The following is a 17,220-nucleotide window of genomic DNA, read 5'->3' as shown; positions in this document are numbered from 1 at the left end:
AAATCAGCCGAGATGCCTTGCATCTAAAAAACACTTGCTAGTTGGGACACTGGCGATCTGCAGACTGAACACGACTAGTTGGGACAAGGTACCACTGTATAAATGACAATACAAAGATACCTTTTCATGAGGCTTACATTCCGGGACCACCAGTGAATGGCAGATATTCCAGAGTAATTGAGACGCCCATTAAAATATATCTTTCTGACACAGAGCTCGTCCACCACTACCCGCACCAATCTCTAAACCCTCCTGCTAGCTTGACAGTGATGTTCTCCTTCGATATCGGATCAACATTTGTAATAAGAGTGACTGTTTTTATTATTAGATTCGATTCAGCTCTAGAACCGTCCCCTTCCCTCAATTGCCATTGTTCACTTGTTACACAATCCAGGTTTAAGCTCTAAACATGCCTCATATTCATATTGATTGATTCATTTTCTATACCGCTTTTGTCCCCATTAGAGTCGTGGGGGTATGCTGGAGCCCAGCTGACTTTGGGCAAGAGGCGGGGTCCACCCTGTACTGGTCGCCAGCCAATCGCAGACGTTCACATTTTAAATGATAAAATGTACAATGAACATATGGAATCTGAGTCACGGTGGAGAATTATACGTAAGTTTCACTATTGCGACTCACAGCAACTATGGTGCGCTCAAGGGCAGCCGAACAAAAGTGTGAAATGTTAACGTTTGATGAAAAAACAAGACACTCCACCATTTCTAACAGTGGTGCATGTGTACTGTGCATTTTAGTTCCTTAAACAGTACATACTGTATTAATACATCAAAGCAACCATGAAGGTTAAGGCTGTCAATTGATTACAGTATTTAATCGTGATTAATCGGATTTTGTCCATAGTTAACTCACAATTAATCACATTTAATCGCAGATGATTTTTTAAAATGTATAATAAATAGGAATGTAAATATTTTTGTGCTAAGCGATTGGATACACGACTGTGCAACGATAACTACATAAAATTTGACATAAAGGGATATCAACTTTGGAAATATGGGTCATCGTTTTATTGAAAAAATAATATACAGTTAGAAATCCCACAGTTTTTGCATGTTTAATGCAAGCAGTGTTTTGTCCCACTTTGTTTGACAGTCCTTGAACGCACCTTCTAACTTTGTCCGATGCACGGATACTACTATACTGTCTTTTTACCCTTTTTCTTTCACCTCACATTTGGTTCCAAATGCTGATACTATGTGGGAAGCGTAAAGGTAATATTTGATGACCTTATTGAGCGCTAATGTGCATATTTGTTTGGTACACAACCTCTCTGAAAAGCTAAGTCCATGCTTGTACTGGTGGATGATGGGTTCCAAACTAATATACAGTTAGAAATCCCCCAATTTTTATATGCTTAATGCAAGCAGCGATGTGTCCCACTTTGTTTAACTGTTCATGCACGCACGTTCTCCCATTGTCACACGCTGCACAGATAGATATTTTATTCATCTCCAAGAGAAATTCACACAGATGGACTAATATACTGTATTTTTACCCTTTCTCTTTCACCTCTTATTTGGTCCCAAATGTTGATACTATGCGGCAGACAAGTCCAGGCTCGTGCTGGTGGATGGTGGGTCTGTATTAAGTTTTTGCATGTTGTTCCTGTCTCAGTTTTACACAATACATGATAAATAACATGGATTGGTATCGCTGCGGTGTGCGTGTGTTTTGCTAATGTGTTGACGACTAGCTAGTGCGGTACGAATGCTAGTTAATTCTAGCTCTGCTGGCTCTTCTGCATGGTCGCGGGCTGCTGTTAACTAGCAGCTCGTACCCAATTTTTGGCTCACCGCTCAGGGCAAAGAATCAGCCCAGGACGGCTCTCATCTAAGAAGGCACTCGTTGGTAGGGACACGTGTGTGCCAAGGTGCTCCTGTATGGGTGACAGTAGTGAAGTGCCGGTAGTGCTTCATAGCCCACCTTCTCGCAAGTCGATGTAGTCTCTGACAATTCCAATCACATCGACAGTAGATCCAAGTAACTTTGGTCTTGTTGTCAGAGCCATCTGCCAGGGCTTTGAAACAAAATTTACCAATCAAAATACTGCTTGTGGTGCCAGTCACTGCTACTTCCTGGAACCACGGTGTGGGCCGAGGGTCAAACAAGACGTGCGCACGTTAATTGCGCGTCCAAAAAATAGCGCCGTTAAAGGAAACTTTCCTTAACGCGTTAATAATGCGTTAACTTTGACAGCCCCTAGTTAAGATATGTTTTTGTTTAACATTTTTGTTTAACATGTATTAATAGTCAGCAATACCTATAAAACGCCACCAGGTGACAGCATCACTCTGCAAACAGCTTCCTGTTCCTCTCCATTATGTGGCTACGTCTGTGTACTTCCATTTAGCATTTTGACTTTTAAAAATTATCATAAAATTTTGACTTTACTCTTGTAAAATTATGACTTTCCCCCCAAATTAATACATTATTTTCGTAAGATTGCAACTTTCAGACAGTGTGGTCCCAATACTTAAACATAAATTCTTTTTGCCACTGTTTAACTGATTAAGTATTCCCCGTCCTCCCCCCAAAAAACCCTAGACTTTATACTGTAGGATCATGAAATTCATCTTCTTTGAGGCCGAACGGTGGAAAATGTGAGAGTAAAGCGAGGCGTCCAAGGATGTAGATTACGCACAAAGCTGCTCGAAACGCTGCCAAAACACTTCACGTTGTCTTTTTTTTTTTTTTCTCCAGTGAGTCATGTGGTAATGGAGCTTCCTCCTTCCCAGCGGTGGTCAAGGGAAGAGGCTCCAAGCAGGCTGTTACTCAGAAGAAAGGCATGGAACACCTTGTAACACCACAAGTATGCTGCTCCAAAACTGTCAGTCTAATACAGTATATATATTACTGTCAACTTCAGCCTTTAGGTATGTGTTTGTTGTTGTGTTCATGACCACTTTGTTTATTAAAGCTAGCATTAGCTGAAATTAGCTCTGTAATCAGAGTGACTAAATCCCCACTGATAAATGATGTGCTGTCTTATAAACTGTGTTGTTTTTACCCTGACTTTTCTAATTAGCCAACAGTCTCAGCTTTCACATCATCCATTACCAAATTATTAGGGTGTAAAGTGAAAAGGATTGGGTGGAGGGAGTCACCATCGCAGCCTCTGCAGTGAGCATAAATCAGCAGGCTAATAAATTGAAAGCCAAATGACTTCTTGCCCCCAGCATATATCATGGAATCATGATCATGAAGCGTCGTGCACCCAAGGGGGACAGAGGAATGCTTCTGTTCAAACAAGTGATTTGTGGGGGGGCTCCCATGCTTGTTTGATGCATACCTACACAAACTTCTCACTTTAGCTCACTTTAGGGCTGGGCAAGACGTCAAATGTTAAGGTATCGATCCGATGCCAAGTTAATACAGGACCAGTATTGCTGATACCGATATCAATACCTTTTACTTGAAAATGTTCAAACTCTTTGAATGATTTAGTGATTTTGAGTTTAATTTGTTGATCATGATTTCAAACAGAATCACATACAGGACAAAGATTTTAGCTAAATAAAAAATATATATTAATCAACAATAATAAAAATCTCTTTCGTGTCCAAGGGCTTATTCCTTGAATTTGTATACAATATAACAATATAAAAATACAACAATATGTATAACATAACAACAACAACAATCACACAAATATTGAACGTAAACGTGTCAACGTAAACAGAAGATAGCTGAAAAATATCTCTCTGAAAGTGGTAGTATCGACACGACACTGATACTACCTTGGTATTGATATTTGTCCACCCTGAACTTATTTAACTTTATTTGCTGTGTTTTGTTTTATTCAATTAAGGTAGCAAATCTTCATAATGGAAGCTTAAATCTGTTGTTAAAAGTATCAATGCACGCTATTGTTATTAATAGTGTTGATGTCGTTTTTATTTCCATTTTAAACACTGTTAGACTATTTTAACAGCCCACTTAATAGTGCTTGGTAGTACAATGGCGCTACCCACTGGATGGAGTCGGCCATGACATTTTAGGTTCTTTTTCATGTTGACCAAAGTAATAAAAACACATGGAATTCATAAGAATTCAATAATATTACCATGTGCTGCTATGACTATACTTCATTAATCACCTTGTTAAAATTAATGACTATAATCACAGATAATACAATCATCTTGTCTACAGTACAATGATGAGCGTAGTAAAAGGAAGGCGGAACTATTATAAGGACGTGGTGTTGCGCTCCAGTACATTTCTACTTGGACACACCCCGGAAATAAGGGGAAAAGGCGGTTAATTTTGAATCTTCACTCCGACCACCACGTATAAATTCTGATAATGATAATTTAAAAAAGCAACGACAAACTGTTGTTTACCAGTAAATGTTCTCTGAATGTGATTAGTTTTGGCTAGTCATTTTAAACTCAGGTTTGTACTCAACAGGTTTGCCATCAAGGTGAGTGTTCCTGCAAATGCTGCCCATGAACCATTTTTCTCAACAGTATTGTGAACTGGTTATGTCTTTCAATAACGCTCTCACATTTAACTTCACACATGCTGGTTTTGTTTTCATTTATAATAATTACAAGAAGGGCCGCACGGTGGGCTAGTGGTTAGCATTTTGGTCACACAGGAGATCGTGAAGACCTGGGTTCGAATCTCCATTGGGCATTTCTGTGTGGAGTTTGCATGTTCTCCCCGTGCGTGGGTTTTCTCCGGTTTACTCCCACATTCCAAAAACATGCATGTTAGGTTCATTGGCGAGTGTCCGTAGGTATGAATGTGACTGTGTTTGTCTATATGTGGACCCCGCCTGTCACCCGCCCGGTAAACGCAGTGTCCAGCATGCCCCCGTGACACTAATGAGGAGAAGCTGCATAGAAAATGGATGGATAAGTACAAGAAATGTATTCTGTTTACCAGAGAATTTAGACAAGCTAACATTCAAAGAACAAACTAACAAGAACTTACAATAATAAAATGCCTCCATGATGTGTTTAAAAACAGAAGAATTCATACCAGTCATTCCCAAATATTTATTTGTGGGGGGCCACCATCAATAAATTTGGACCGCCGCGCTACGTGTTCACCATCTTCATTAGCACATTATGTAATGTCTGTGTAGCTTGATGTTACAACTCCATACAGTAGATGGCATCATAACTCTGCTTCTTAACACATCTCATACACACCTGGTCTGCCAAAGAACAAGAAGCTTTGGCGGTGGGGGGTCGGTGTTGCCAACTTAGCAACATATTTGATGACTATTCAGAACCCTCTAGTCTAGATTCTCTTTGTCAAAGAAGTGACTAGCAACTTTTTCTAACATGAAAGAATGTCACTGCTCTCAAAGAGCAGCTGGGCCTCCCACCAACCCCCATCTACTGTAAGTCCATGTGCACACGAATACGGATATTGTCCACAAAAAAACACATTCACTGGCTGTCATGCACATTTTGGCCAAGCAGAAACCTGAAAATGCTACCACAATTGACGTGGTCGCACATTAGAACGGATCTATTCATCAAAAGTGAGATATTAGATGTACAATGACGTGTATATTATCTTTAAAATCAGTACACACTTACATGGAGCCCAAGAAAAATGAATGTTTTCTGTAATTGTCCATGTGTGTCGCACGTGCGTCTATCGCTTTCTGCATCAACACCAACGTCTGTAAAGGCAATAACGTCATGTTGTGTTGTTAAATAAGGTTAAAAACATGAGATAATACCGCTCATTTCTTTTGACACAAGCGTCGTCTTACTCGTCCACACAAACAATGAGCCATAGTTTTGAAAATCACCCTGGGTGAAGTTTTCCAAAACCTATGTTTTTAAGGACAAAAAAGTATGTTTGCGTGTAGACGAGAGGCAAAAAAAAGCGAAGAAAAATCCATATTTGTTTGGATATGACCTCAAATCACTCAAAGGCGGCTCTGTCTTGTGTATGAGATTAAAAAAAAACACAAAAAGAAGCGACAGAACTAGGTTAATTTATATTTCTAAATGTATTTGTTTTGCTTTTCATGGTTTGTGCTCACTTTTTGTCTCTCCCACAGAATCCAGTGTTTTCACTACATGTGTAACCATAAAAAGATTTTGTTCTTCTAAATATTAATGGAATTTAAACACTACACCCGAGGCAGGTACATCTTACAGCAACTAAGTTTCAAAGATTTTTTTGTGTCACGTTTATTTCCACAAAGACTGAAAGACTGAGAGCATATAATTTTCTTTTGTGACCTGGAGGCAGAGCACAGCCCTGGGACTTGTCATCATCCGTGTCATGCGTGTGTTAGTATGTTTGTGTTGCGACTTAATGAGGCACGCTAGAGAAGGTGTGGGCAACAAGATAGCATAGTTCTTCCCTCCAAATATGTTTTCTAAGCTAACAAGTCATATTTCTATCTAGTCTCAATGCAGTTTTTTGACCAGAATAATAATGACTGCCTGCTGAAAGCCACACAAACACTTATTATTATTAGGGTTATTGACAGTATTGTTCAGCAGACACTTTCCTGTTCCTTCCCCATTTATGTGTCTGTCTGGTGTATTCAAATGGTGAATAGTTTTACTTTTTACTTTTATTGCACAGTTGTGCACATGTTTTTATACAAGTATGACAAGAATGTTAAAATGTTCCTTAATGCATTGTCAATTTTTAAGATTTTGTTGCCAGTAGTTTGAGCCTTTAACGAATAACTTCACAGTCCGTATAGGTTAATTTTCCAGTAAATCCTTGAGGTGCAGGCAGCAGAAAAGGCATCAAATGGCTCTGACTGAAGAGAGGGTACAGGTGGGGGCCTTAAGCCACTTGGACACAGGTGGGTCACCTGGCAGAGGGTGTCTCCTCCAAGACCCGAAACACCTGATGAAGCCAGGAAACAACACTGATGATGTGTCCAAGTTGTGCATCAGGAAATGCATGTGGAACCGAGGTTTCTGGAATTTACCTCCAAATTTACTTACAAATTGAGGCAGGTGGCTCTGTTGCTGGCTGTATAATATATATACATACTGTATGTATATTATATATAAGTGTATAGCCTCAGGCTTCTTTAGTCAGCTAAAGTAAATTCAAAGTGTTTAGCATTGTGTGCTACCATGGAGAAACGGAACACAAGACGGCCCACGACTACAGCTTAAACAAACACTGCTAGCAAAGACAAACATGACAAAAAAAAATCAGTTGAAACCACTGCAGTCAGACGTCATTCGTTTCACAGATACTTTCTCAGCGCAATTTCAAAATACACGTTACCCTACAACTGCATGTATTTCAAGTACTTTATTGAAGTTGATATTTGTACTAAATGTAACACTTTAATTCACTATAGAACATTACAAACTTTTGTATGGCACCACTTTAAACAATGATCCATACAGCAGTGGAGAAATAATTTACCATGTCTTTATAAAATATCAAAGTCTAAAATATTACATCGCAGTAAAAAAAAAAAATAATAAAGTAAATGCTCATTGTCACTTTACAAGAGCATACAGGAACCTAGTTTAAAAAAAGTTTAGGCAGTCAGTTTATCAGCAACAGGATTAGTTTTTTTCACATTTCTTGGTGGTGTCTATTAAGAAGGCTCAAATTGTCTACAAATTTGAGTAGCAAAATATAATGCATTAACAAGTAACAACTACCTTAATTGTAATCGTTTTCATTATTTTCTCAGCTCTCACAGCTGCAGTTTAGAAGAAAGACTTCAGTACCATCTTAAAAACACTTATGCTTGTTTCCTGTAGAAGTGCGTGGATATGGTCCTCCCCCAGAGAGCAAAGTGCTTAGGTCTTTGGGTATGCCGAGGCCCGAAAGAGATCGAGGCAGTTCACCGTGATGAGAGCGCCGGTCAGCTGTCTCCACTGTCTGGCAACAGGGTTCTTCATCTTATCTAGGATGAGGTGGAGATCCTGAATCATGTCTCTGTAACTGGCTCCATAACGCTGACTCCAGGAGAACAGGAAGTCGTAGGCAGGTTTCCACATTAACTGAAACAGACAGTCATAAACTTTTGAGCCAGTGTGTTGAAAACAAATCAACAGCTGAAATAAACATTGCCTGAGTTTATTTTAGCACGTAGTAAATTTTGTTTAGGCACGAACCGTCACAATAACACTATTTCCCAGTATCCACCATGATCATAGACCACTAAAGTACCAGAGTGACCCAAATATATGATGACCCCTCTTTTTCAAGACCTCTTATCATTTAATCTTTTTTTTTTTTTTAATCGTGTTTTCAATATCAGTAGACTAACAACTGGTAGAGTACAATAAAGGACGTATTTCTTAGCTGCTCAACCGTTTGGCGTGACTGCATCACCATGTCACTAGTGTGTGTGTGTGTGTGTGTGTGTGTGTGTGTGTGTGCCTGTGAGTGACAGGAAGAAAAGCTGTGACTCACTTGTTGGTTGGCATGTCTACGTATATTGACGCTTCAATAGGTTGCATGGCAATACAGTGGAACCACGGTTAGTGCCTGCCTGGTTAGCAGGTTTTTCAGTTAACAGAAAATTTACACCATAATTTTGTCTCAGTTTGCGTACATTACAGTATGGCACGTCTTGTCGTGTTATAAAAGGAAAAAGGCATTTTTTGGAAGTTTTTAGAGTTGTACAATTAGCTAATAGTTTTCTATATGTGCAAACTAAAAAAGGCTTGCCAACTAACCTGAGGCCCAACTTCTCCATTCTTCCCTCTGTGTGGTGCTTCATAGGCTGCTATCTGAGCACTGGTCAGTTTTCCCACTTTCTCAGCGAGTTCCCGCCATCGAACCCCCAGCTCCACAGCAGTGGACAGGATGACTGTATTTTGAATCAGCTGGGCCACAAGATAGATGCTGTCCATCTTTAACAGGCCCTTAAAGACAGGAACAAACATGGGCTTCACAATAAGGTAGTAGTTGAAGATTTAGATAGTATGCAGGAAGAGAGGGAGTGAGTGTGTGTATGCAATATTGTGTGACAACAAAAACGTGTTCTTCAAGCGTGATTCATTTCTCTACTTACAACCATGAGCTCGTGAAGGAATTTCTTCCCACTCTTCTCGGCGTGGCAGTCTTCCTTCAGCTTTTCCAGTACACTGGCCACCTTATCAGCCTCCGTTTCAGCAAATCTACGAGTGATGGTGTCCAGCGATAGATTGTTATACCCTAAAGCTTCTGCAAAACTTCTCCAAGAAGTCACGTGTTCCGTGACCAGCGTCTGGATAGCAGAGTACATATACGTAAGCTTCTTAAAAGGCAGTGTCATGTTGTCCAGCAGCGCCTCTGTGGTCACCTGAATGCCGATAAAGTCAATCACTTGATGGGCAGTAATGAGCTTGACGTTTTTGCAGTGGACTAAACCAGTCCTGCCCCTAAGGAATCCAATATACCACTCCTTTCCCCTTGAATTTCCCACAGATCTAACAGTCTGCTTTGATAAGAGAGCAACTGTATCCCCCTTGAAGTACTCCAGTAGGTAGTCCACACGTGGCTGACGGAGAACTGACTTTAGGGCTACCCCGTACCATTTTAGGTTCACAGGTCTGTCTTGAAATTTGGGTATTTCTGGAGTTTGTTCCTCAGCAATGTAGGAATTTCCAGTGATTTCTTCTCTTTTTCTACTTGAAATACGCTTTTCACATCGAATTGGTGCCACAGGAGGAGAAGGGACCTGGAAATGAGCAACAGTTGAAGAGTTGGACTCTGCCACTTGCAGGTCCACCTGAAAAGGGCTCATGTCTTTGCTGTTAGTGCAAAATAAGGCAACTGGTAGATGCAAAACTGTCCCTATTTTCAGTTTGCTTTGCTTGACTTCTTTCACTTTGTCCTCATGTTGGATTTGAAATGTGGAGCCTGTGAGGTTAACGGTGATAAACAGGTCATGCAGGTTGTCTATCCTAAGGCGATGCGTTCCCCAGAGCTGCAGCACCAGTGGAGGCAGATGCTTGTTTCCTCTACAAATATCTGAAAAGGAAAGCCTTGGTGGTACCTCCTCGTGACAGCACACCACTATTACAACCTTAAAAGATGGATGGATGTACCTCGGGCCATAAACGGCAATTGTGATTTGGCGGTGAAGGTAATCCCATACAGATGTAGCCGGAGACTGGATAGCGGAGGCTTCAGCAACAGCTATCACATAAAAATGTGTCTTCAAGTGCTGGAGTTTCATGTGCATTGTGTTTTTTAAAACATCACAGTCATCTACACTGATATAAGGTCCTTGTCGTTTGCTAGACAAAAGGCCAATCACAGTGGTCAAAACCTGACTTAACGGGTCACTCCGCACTTCTCCGGACAGCTTAATCCTTAGGGAAATCATACCCTTTGTGTTAATATTACTAAGCACCACTTCCAGGAGTGGACTCATTGTGGTTGTATAGTTGTTGTTGAGTCCAGGAGGAGGGTCGAGCAATGCCTTCAGTGTTACTTCCTGTACTTCACCAGGAGGAACATGCCCCTCTGGGAAATGAATACTAAATTCAGAGTCTGGTAGCCTAACTGAGCCTCCAGCATGGCCAATCTTGCAGATGACCTGAAAGTCTGTAGCCTGGGTCTGAGCCCATCCAGGACTTTGGCTCATCAGGTTTAGGTCCAGGCACGAGCGGGTTAACTGCCTGTGGCTCAGCCAGGCCATTTTATAGGCTTCTCTGTCATTTTTTAGCCACTCAAAATCAGGGTTTAGGACGGGCCGGGGTGGTTTAAAGCTGTTCATCCTCTTTGGCACCTTTCTCTCAAATTCATCCAGAATGTCAGTGGCACTCCTCCATCTCCCAGAGCTGTTAGCTTTGTTTTTCTTTTCCAGAAAGCTCCCCACATTGCCCTCATCTGAGGATGTGCTAATGTTGTCCGCATTGTCTATTTCCAGGTGATTTGCAGTACATGGGAATGTCTCGGAAGAGCTGGAAATAAGCTTTTCTGTGTTGTGTACAATATCATCTAAGAAAGGATTAGATCCAGACAACTTGGTCCAAAAGGGGTTTTTTGTTGTCTTGCCATAGTTCTGTATCACTTTTCCACCTATTAAAGAAGTCATACTTTTATCAGTAACTCTGCTTAATAAACCATGTCAGATTGTATTGCTTACAATTTAAAGATTATTATTTATTTACCTTTTGGAATTTCACCACACAATGTATTTTCATCCAGATCAATCAGCGTACCCTCTGACCTGCTTCGCACTATACTCCCCGTACGAGGGAAGCAGTTTGCTCTTCCAGCTGCCATGTTTTCATCTGTAAATGCTACAGACTACAGTATATCATCTTAAAAGTCTTCCCGAAGTTCTGAAAGAGAAACAGACATATGGAAATGACAGCACTGTTATGTCAGCACTTTTAGACCTAAAATCTGCATGTGACGTCGTCCCTCGCTCTACTGCAATTTTTCAAAAATTAATAAATGATTACTGTTTCGTGGTTGACTATGGTGTATTATTATTAGTCAAAACATATTTAAAGACTAGTCATATGTAGTATTATGGTCACTAGATGTCACTAATGTTACATTGATGAGACAGATTACATTACCTTAACACTGCATGTAGTCAGCCCTAGCACGTCCGACATGAGAGTGGAAAAAAAAAGTTCCCCCATTCTGCGTGGAAGTGGTACGTTTTTGGCTTCTTACTTTGTCCTTCCCACTTTGTTTTAAACACTTAAGTTTAGAACAAATAAATTGGAGGCTAACTAGCCGCTAACTTGGCTTTATAAAAGAGCCTGACTGCCTGAGAGAGTGGCAGCAGTTCACAGTAGCTCCTGAGATTTCCACCCTTTTATTAACCCCCGAGTTCTGAGGCCTTGTGCTGCTCAGCTGACTGGGATCCTGCACTTCATCTTCAACCTGAGTCTGAAGCTGGAAAGGATACCGGTACTATGGAAAACATCCTGCATAGTGCCGGTGCCCAAGAAGCCCATCCCATCTGGCCTAAATGACATTGCACCTCATGAAGGTCCTAGAACGACTCAGCTGAGACCCCTGGTGGCCCCTTCCCTGGACCCTCTACAGTTTGCATATCAACCTCATGTTGGTGTGGATGATGCTGTCATCTATCTGCTGCATTATGCTCACTCTCACCTGGATGGTGGGAAGGGCACTGTGAAGATCATGTTCTTTGATTTCTCCAGTGCCTTTAACATTCAGCCCTCTGATGAGTGAGAAGCTGCTCAGGATGGGTGATCCAGTCCGTCTCCTGGATTACTGATTACTTGTCTGACAGGCCCCAGTTTGTGCGGCTGGGGAGCTCCCTGTCTGATACTGTCAGTATTATAGGGGCATCGCATGGGACTGTACTGCCTCCATTCCTGTTCGCTCTGTACACCTGATTTCCAGTGCCGCTCTGGCTCCTGCCACCTGCAGAAGTTCTCTGACTCTGCAGTGGTTGGGTGTATCAGAGATGGACAGGAGGTGGAGTACATACAGGACAGCGATCGCTGACTTTATGGAGTGGTCTCAGGCAAACCACCTGCTCCGGAATGTGGACAAGACCAAAGAGCTGGTGATTGACTTCAGGAGGAAGGTGACTCCAGTGGAGCCCATCACCATTCAGGTCCGGGAGGTGGCAGTAGTGGACCACTACAAGTACTTGGGCGCCCACATGAAAAGCAGACTGGACTGGAAGGACAACAGCAATGCTGTCTACAAGAAGGGCATGAGCAGACTCGACTTCCTTAGGAAGCTTAGGTCCTTCAATGTGTGTAGCAAGCTGCTAGAGATCTTCTACCAGTCTTCTACCAGCTTTGCTTCTTCCTACTAAGCTTTGCTTCTTCCTACTCCTTTTGGACATGTGGAACTGTCAAAGAATGATTCATGAGATGTATTCCATTGTAACCTTCATGTTCAAATAAACTAAACCAAACAGTGGTAGCCAATGCCCTGTACTTTGCTGTGGCTTGTTGGGGGAGCAGCACTAGCAAAAAGGACATAAACCAGATGGACAAACTGATCCATAAAGCCGTAAGTTATCGACACTCAGTTGCAGGTGTGATTTTTTTTTTTTGGGTGTACCACTTTTTTGTTCCATAATGCTGAGGATTTTCAGGGTGTTATTTCATCGCTACACACTAATAATGGCAAGACACGTATTTAGAAAGTCATAAGCAGGTTTTCTACGCTCTAACTACAAAAATATTCAATTTACTAATACTGAATCCTACTTTGCAGAAATTCACTTATCGCGAGCACGTCTGGAACCAATTATAACCGTGACAAAGGAGGGTCGACTGTATCGTTAATGGTCCAATTTACACCTCTATTCTAAAGTCTCCTATAGCCGTGGGTGCCTAGTCTACAAAAGCAAATAACAGCTGGGGTCTCTAATTAGACCCGACAGCTATGGCTGCATGCAACCTCCGAATGTAGTTTTTAATAAATCCACAAGATGGCAGTAGCAGCATTTGAGAGTATTACACTACACTTACAGTACTGTTGTTTATAATGAACTCATCAACAATATCAATGCTAGCTGTGCAGTTTTCTCTTTACTGGTATTTCAGAATTGGTTCTTTTGCTGGTGTGCAATATTTTGTTAAAAAAATTACCATCAAGAAGAGCTATAAACAGTTCCAAATCTCCAATTATCGCCTGTTCCCAAACAAAACCCTGCACTCTTTGCGGTTTACCTAAATACACAACATAATAACAACAATATATCTCATTAAATTAAACTAACATTAAATTAAATGAACATTTTACTAAGCTGTCCGCCTTTTATATAACGGTTATTGTGATGCACAAACTTTGCAGTAGTAAAGCTGCAGCATTCAGTGATAATATAGTGAGGTTCGAGGTGTTCACTTAAGCATTTAAACCCGACTTTACTCACCTTCGACGGGGGCTGGCTCTTTTCTATTATAGCCAATGACTTCTTGTTGACCCGGGGGAGTTTCCCGTGTGATGCTGCTTCAAATGTGAGATGACGTTTGTTTTGTTAAATTTCCCCGGTTCTGTGCCACAAAGGGAAACTTGTACAAGACAAGTTGTGCACTCAGCTGCAACGCCTTTTTTCGACTTAAAGGTGACCTATTATGATTTTCCTCTTTTCTGATCTATAAATGTTGTTATAATGTTGGTTTCTCGTGTTAAACGATGCCAACACGTCAGATAATGAGGTTTGCGTATTTGGAAGTAAGACGTGAAAGCCGTTTTGGATGGCTCTTCACGCTGTGTTTTACAGAGTTTTTTTAACACCGAGTTTCATTGACATCAGTGCAACCCGGAATTCCATATATGGGCATCACTTTTACTCCTTGCTACTTTGTTAACACGTTATCATTTGCTGTTGTTGTGATTCCGTGGACTCTATCTGGCCACCGCTGGAAGTGCTGGGGAGGATTCTGGAATCGACTGCTTGTATTTGAGTGCCAACATCTGAGATTTTTAGATGCAGGCCAATATAATCCGATCTTTTTTTGCTGATATCGGCCTGATATCAGATATCAATGTCGGATCAGGTCACCCGTCGTGGGAATCACCTTGAACACCTTCTATTTTGCTTCTAACACACACCAGCTGCAAAGCAAGAAGCTAGGCTATAGTTATGGGCCAAAAGGAATGAAAGTTATTTATGCACTGACATCTAAAAACCATGTGATGTCCAATCATTACAATTGTTATCACTGATGTATTTCAGTAAGTGCAAAGTTTTATTTGTCACTGTTTTTCATGAACTTAACATTGTACAGCTATATTTTTTTACATGTTTATGATGTGGCGGTGAGTGAACACTACATAAAATAAGTTCTGAGTGCCTCTCAACTTTAAATTTAGACTCCCTTGTCAGGTTTTTAGTCTGTAGGTTCGGAGAATTTGTCATATACAAAACAAACTAAACAAAGTATTCATTCATTCATTCTATTCAATTAATAAAAGTTGTTATAATAACATACAAATTGTGAACCAGTAAATAAATAGCAATCAAATATAAGATAATGTCTCATTCTTCTACCTAATTTGTAGAAAGAATCGTCAAACTAGTCACAACACTAATATACCTCTGCTGTGGCCCGAAAATACTACATTTCTAAGAATGTTCAAATGTGACAACAACAAATCCACCTACATTATGTGCACTGTTCAAGTTATTGTTGCGTCAAAAGCATTTTTTGTCAATACAGTGAGCCTTTTGTCAGTCTTGCAGGGAAACGGTGCCTGATCGGAATATTTGCCTGAGCCTTCAATCTGTCACTTGTTATGGTAAAAAGGATTCAGCACCATTCATGGCGTGTCACAGTGAGTCAGTCATTGATAATGTGCTTTTTTAGACCAGTGCACAAAAACAGGTTAGTCTTGTCAGGCTTATGAAACAGTTCCCTCTGTGCCTCAATCGGTGTGATACAAGTGCCCATACTGTAACTCTTGTTTACAAAAACATCTAATTCAATAATTTCAATAGTAACATAACTTTCTTGAATAATTCATTATATGACCATAGTTTAAATCTGAGCAGCACAGTCGTAGTCAACATTGACAAAAGCACAGGTATCACTGTCTCAACAGGTGTGTGTGCAGTGGTTACACATTAATGACGCGTAAGCTACACCGGCGCTTCCCGTGGCGACAATAGGAGTACAAAATGATGGAATCAAATCAAAACCTCACCGTCGGTGCTTGTAGATTTGTCCAGGCACACTGTCAGTAAAAGAGACAGTGACACTTTGTTTCTGACGCGTATCTGCCTCCGCACGTTGTCGCTGTGTCCTCACATACAGAGCATGTTGGGAGTGGGAGTTTGAAATGGGACAGACGAACTCGGCGGAGGAGGCGCTAGTTCCAATAAGACACTACGGCTCCCATGATGCACCCCTGTGTTTACGCACGAGACGTTACAACACCTGAAACCTGCAGCGGTTTCGACTCTTGAAAGATAAGCAGTGGCATGACGCATTGGACGGCAAGAAGTAAATATATGCGGCAGAAAAACAACAGAATTTCAAAGAAACACATAATAGTGTATAATATTTTCCATTTTAAAACAATATCACAAAGCAAAGAATGCTCATAGTAGCTTGTGGCTTATTGATTTTACTCTCTTGTGCTAAAGAACCGTGATAGCAGATCAAACCCAAAAAACTATCAGAGAGATTAGCTGGAGTTAATCGCATCAAGGACAGATGCCATGTTATCTGATTAACCATTTACCCAGAAGGCTGTTTCATGCAGGGGTGAAACAGTTGCTACTATACTCTAAAGCAGAGACAATATAATACGGTTTGGGCCGACCCTCAAAGTGTTTTATAGATTTTTTTTGTATTCTGCTACCCCAGTTCTGCTTACTTGCCCACTGTATGACCTGAAAATCAAATAATTTTGTATTTAAACATAACTGAAGTTTGAAAATATGTTTATTTTTATCACACTGCTGCACTTCCTTTGAAGTGTTCTGGCACCTCACAACTTTCAAAACCCCCTGCAGAAGTGCAGCAGCAAAGCAGGCTTGCAAATTTGATACACATATAAATACATTAAAATGATCTCATCAAGTTTACTGAGCAAAAAGAACAAATCAAAACCAAAAATTGTACTCAGGCGAATGTACTTTGAAAGCACAATTTTGTATGTAATTATGTAAATGAGTTCCCATCTTTGTTGATACACAAACATATTAGAATTGTGTCTTCTGTTCTGAAGGCTCATATTGACATTTCCGCTGCCAGTAGCTTGCTGCTGCTGCCAATTGTAATATCAGTTTGTGTCCAAGGAACGCAGCACAGCACTGGATTACATCAGCTGACTTGTAGGCAGTACAGACAATATTTGGCTGCAGGCCCACTGCTTTGCATACAGTACATTCCATCATAACAGTTGCCATAATTATGCTGTGTTCACGTCCTGTTTCCTTGTGGCTTGGTTAATACGTCATTTTTACAGTATTTTGTTTCTGAAACTATGTGTCAAGTGTTATCACATTATGTTATCACATTATGTGTGATACAGTTTGCAAGCTTATTGAATAAAAGTTCTTGCGCAAGGTTAATGATGTCATTACATATCTTAGCCACAGAGTGGTGCCATTTCTCTACCTTTATTTCATTCTCAGTTGTGACAAAAGTTTGATCCTGTATGCTATGATTTTTGGTTTTCTGGATACTTTCAGGAGTAGGAGAACTTATTTTTAGCACGAGCTGTAACTTAAACTAGTTCTTTGTCCATGTAATGAGATGCTGTTTTTTTTTAAATGTGATTTTCTCCACTTTATCTTATTTTGGAGGAACCATTATGGTTGTTATCGGAGACTTCACCCAA

The 17,220-nt window shown here is 40.6% G+C and overlaps 1 protein-coding gene across 2 annotated transcripts; it reads right to left on the bottom strand.

The window, feature by feature from the left end:
• Nucleotides 1-7,229: 7,229 nt before the first annotated feature.
• Nucleotides 7,230-15,707, bottom strand: macc1 (MET transcriptional regulator MACC1). 2 transcript variants are annotated; one of them, XM_054783035.1, is made up of 5 exons: nucleotides 13,802-15,691; nucleotides 11,091-11,264; nucleotides 9,002-10,998; nucleotides 8,664-8,852; nucleotides 7,230-7,982 (listed from the first exon to the last, which is right to left on the bottom strand). In XM_054783035.1, the coding sequence occupies exons 2-5, from the start codon at nucleotides 11,203-11,205 to the stop codon at nucleotides 7,779-7,781; spliced, it is 2,505 nt and encodes an 834-aa protein (XP_054639010.1). In that variant the 5' UTR covers nucleotides 11,206-11,264; nucleotides 13,802-15,691; the 3' UTR covers nucleotides 7,230-7,778. The 2 variants fall into 2 exon arrangements, with proteins under 2 accessions (XP_054639010.1, XP_054639009.1); XM_054783034.1 differs by having other exon boundaries at nucleotides 7,231-7,982; nucleotides 15,577-15,707.
• Nucleotides 15,708-17,220: the final 1,513 nt, after the last annotated feature.

Source organism: Dunckerocampus dactyliophorus, chromosome 7, assembly GCF_027744805.1.
Source record: "Dunckerocampus dactyliophorus isolate RoL2022-P2 chromosome 7, RoL_Ddac_1.1, whole genome shotgun sequence".
Lineage (NCBI taxonomy): Eukaryota > Metazoa > Chordata > Actinopteri > Syngnathiformes > Syngnathidae > Dunckerocampus > Dunckerocampus dactyliophorus.
The sequence above is the reverse complement of the archived record's forward strand: the minus strand, read 5'-3'. Positions and strand labels throughout refer to the sequence as shown.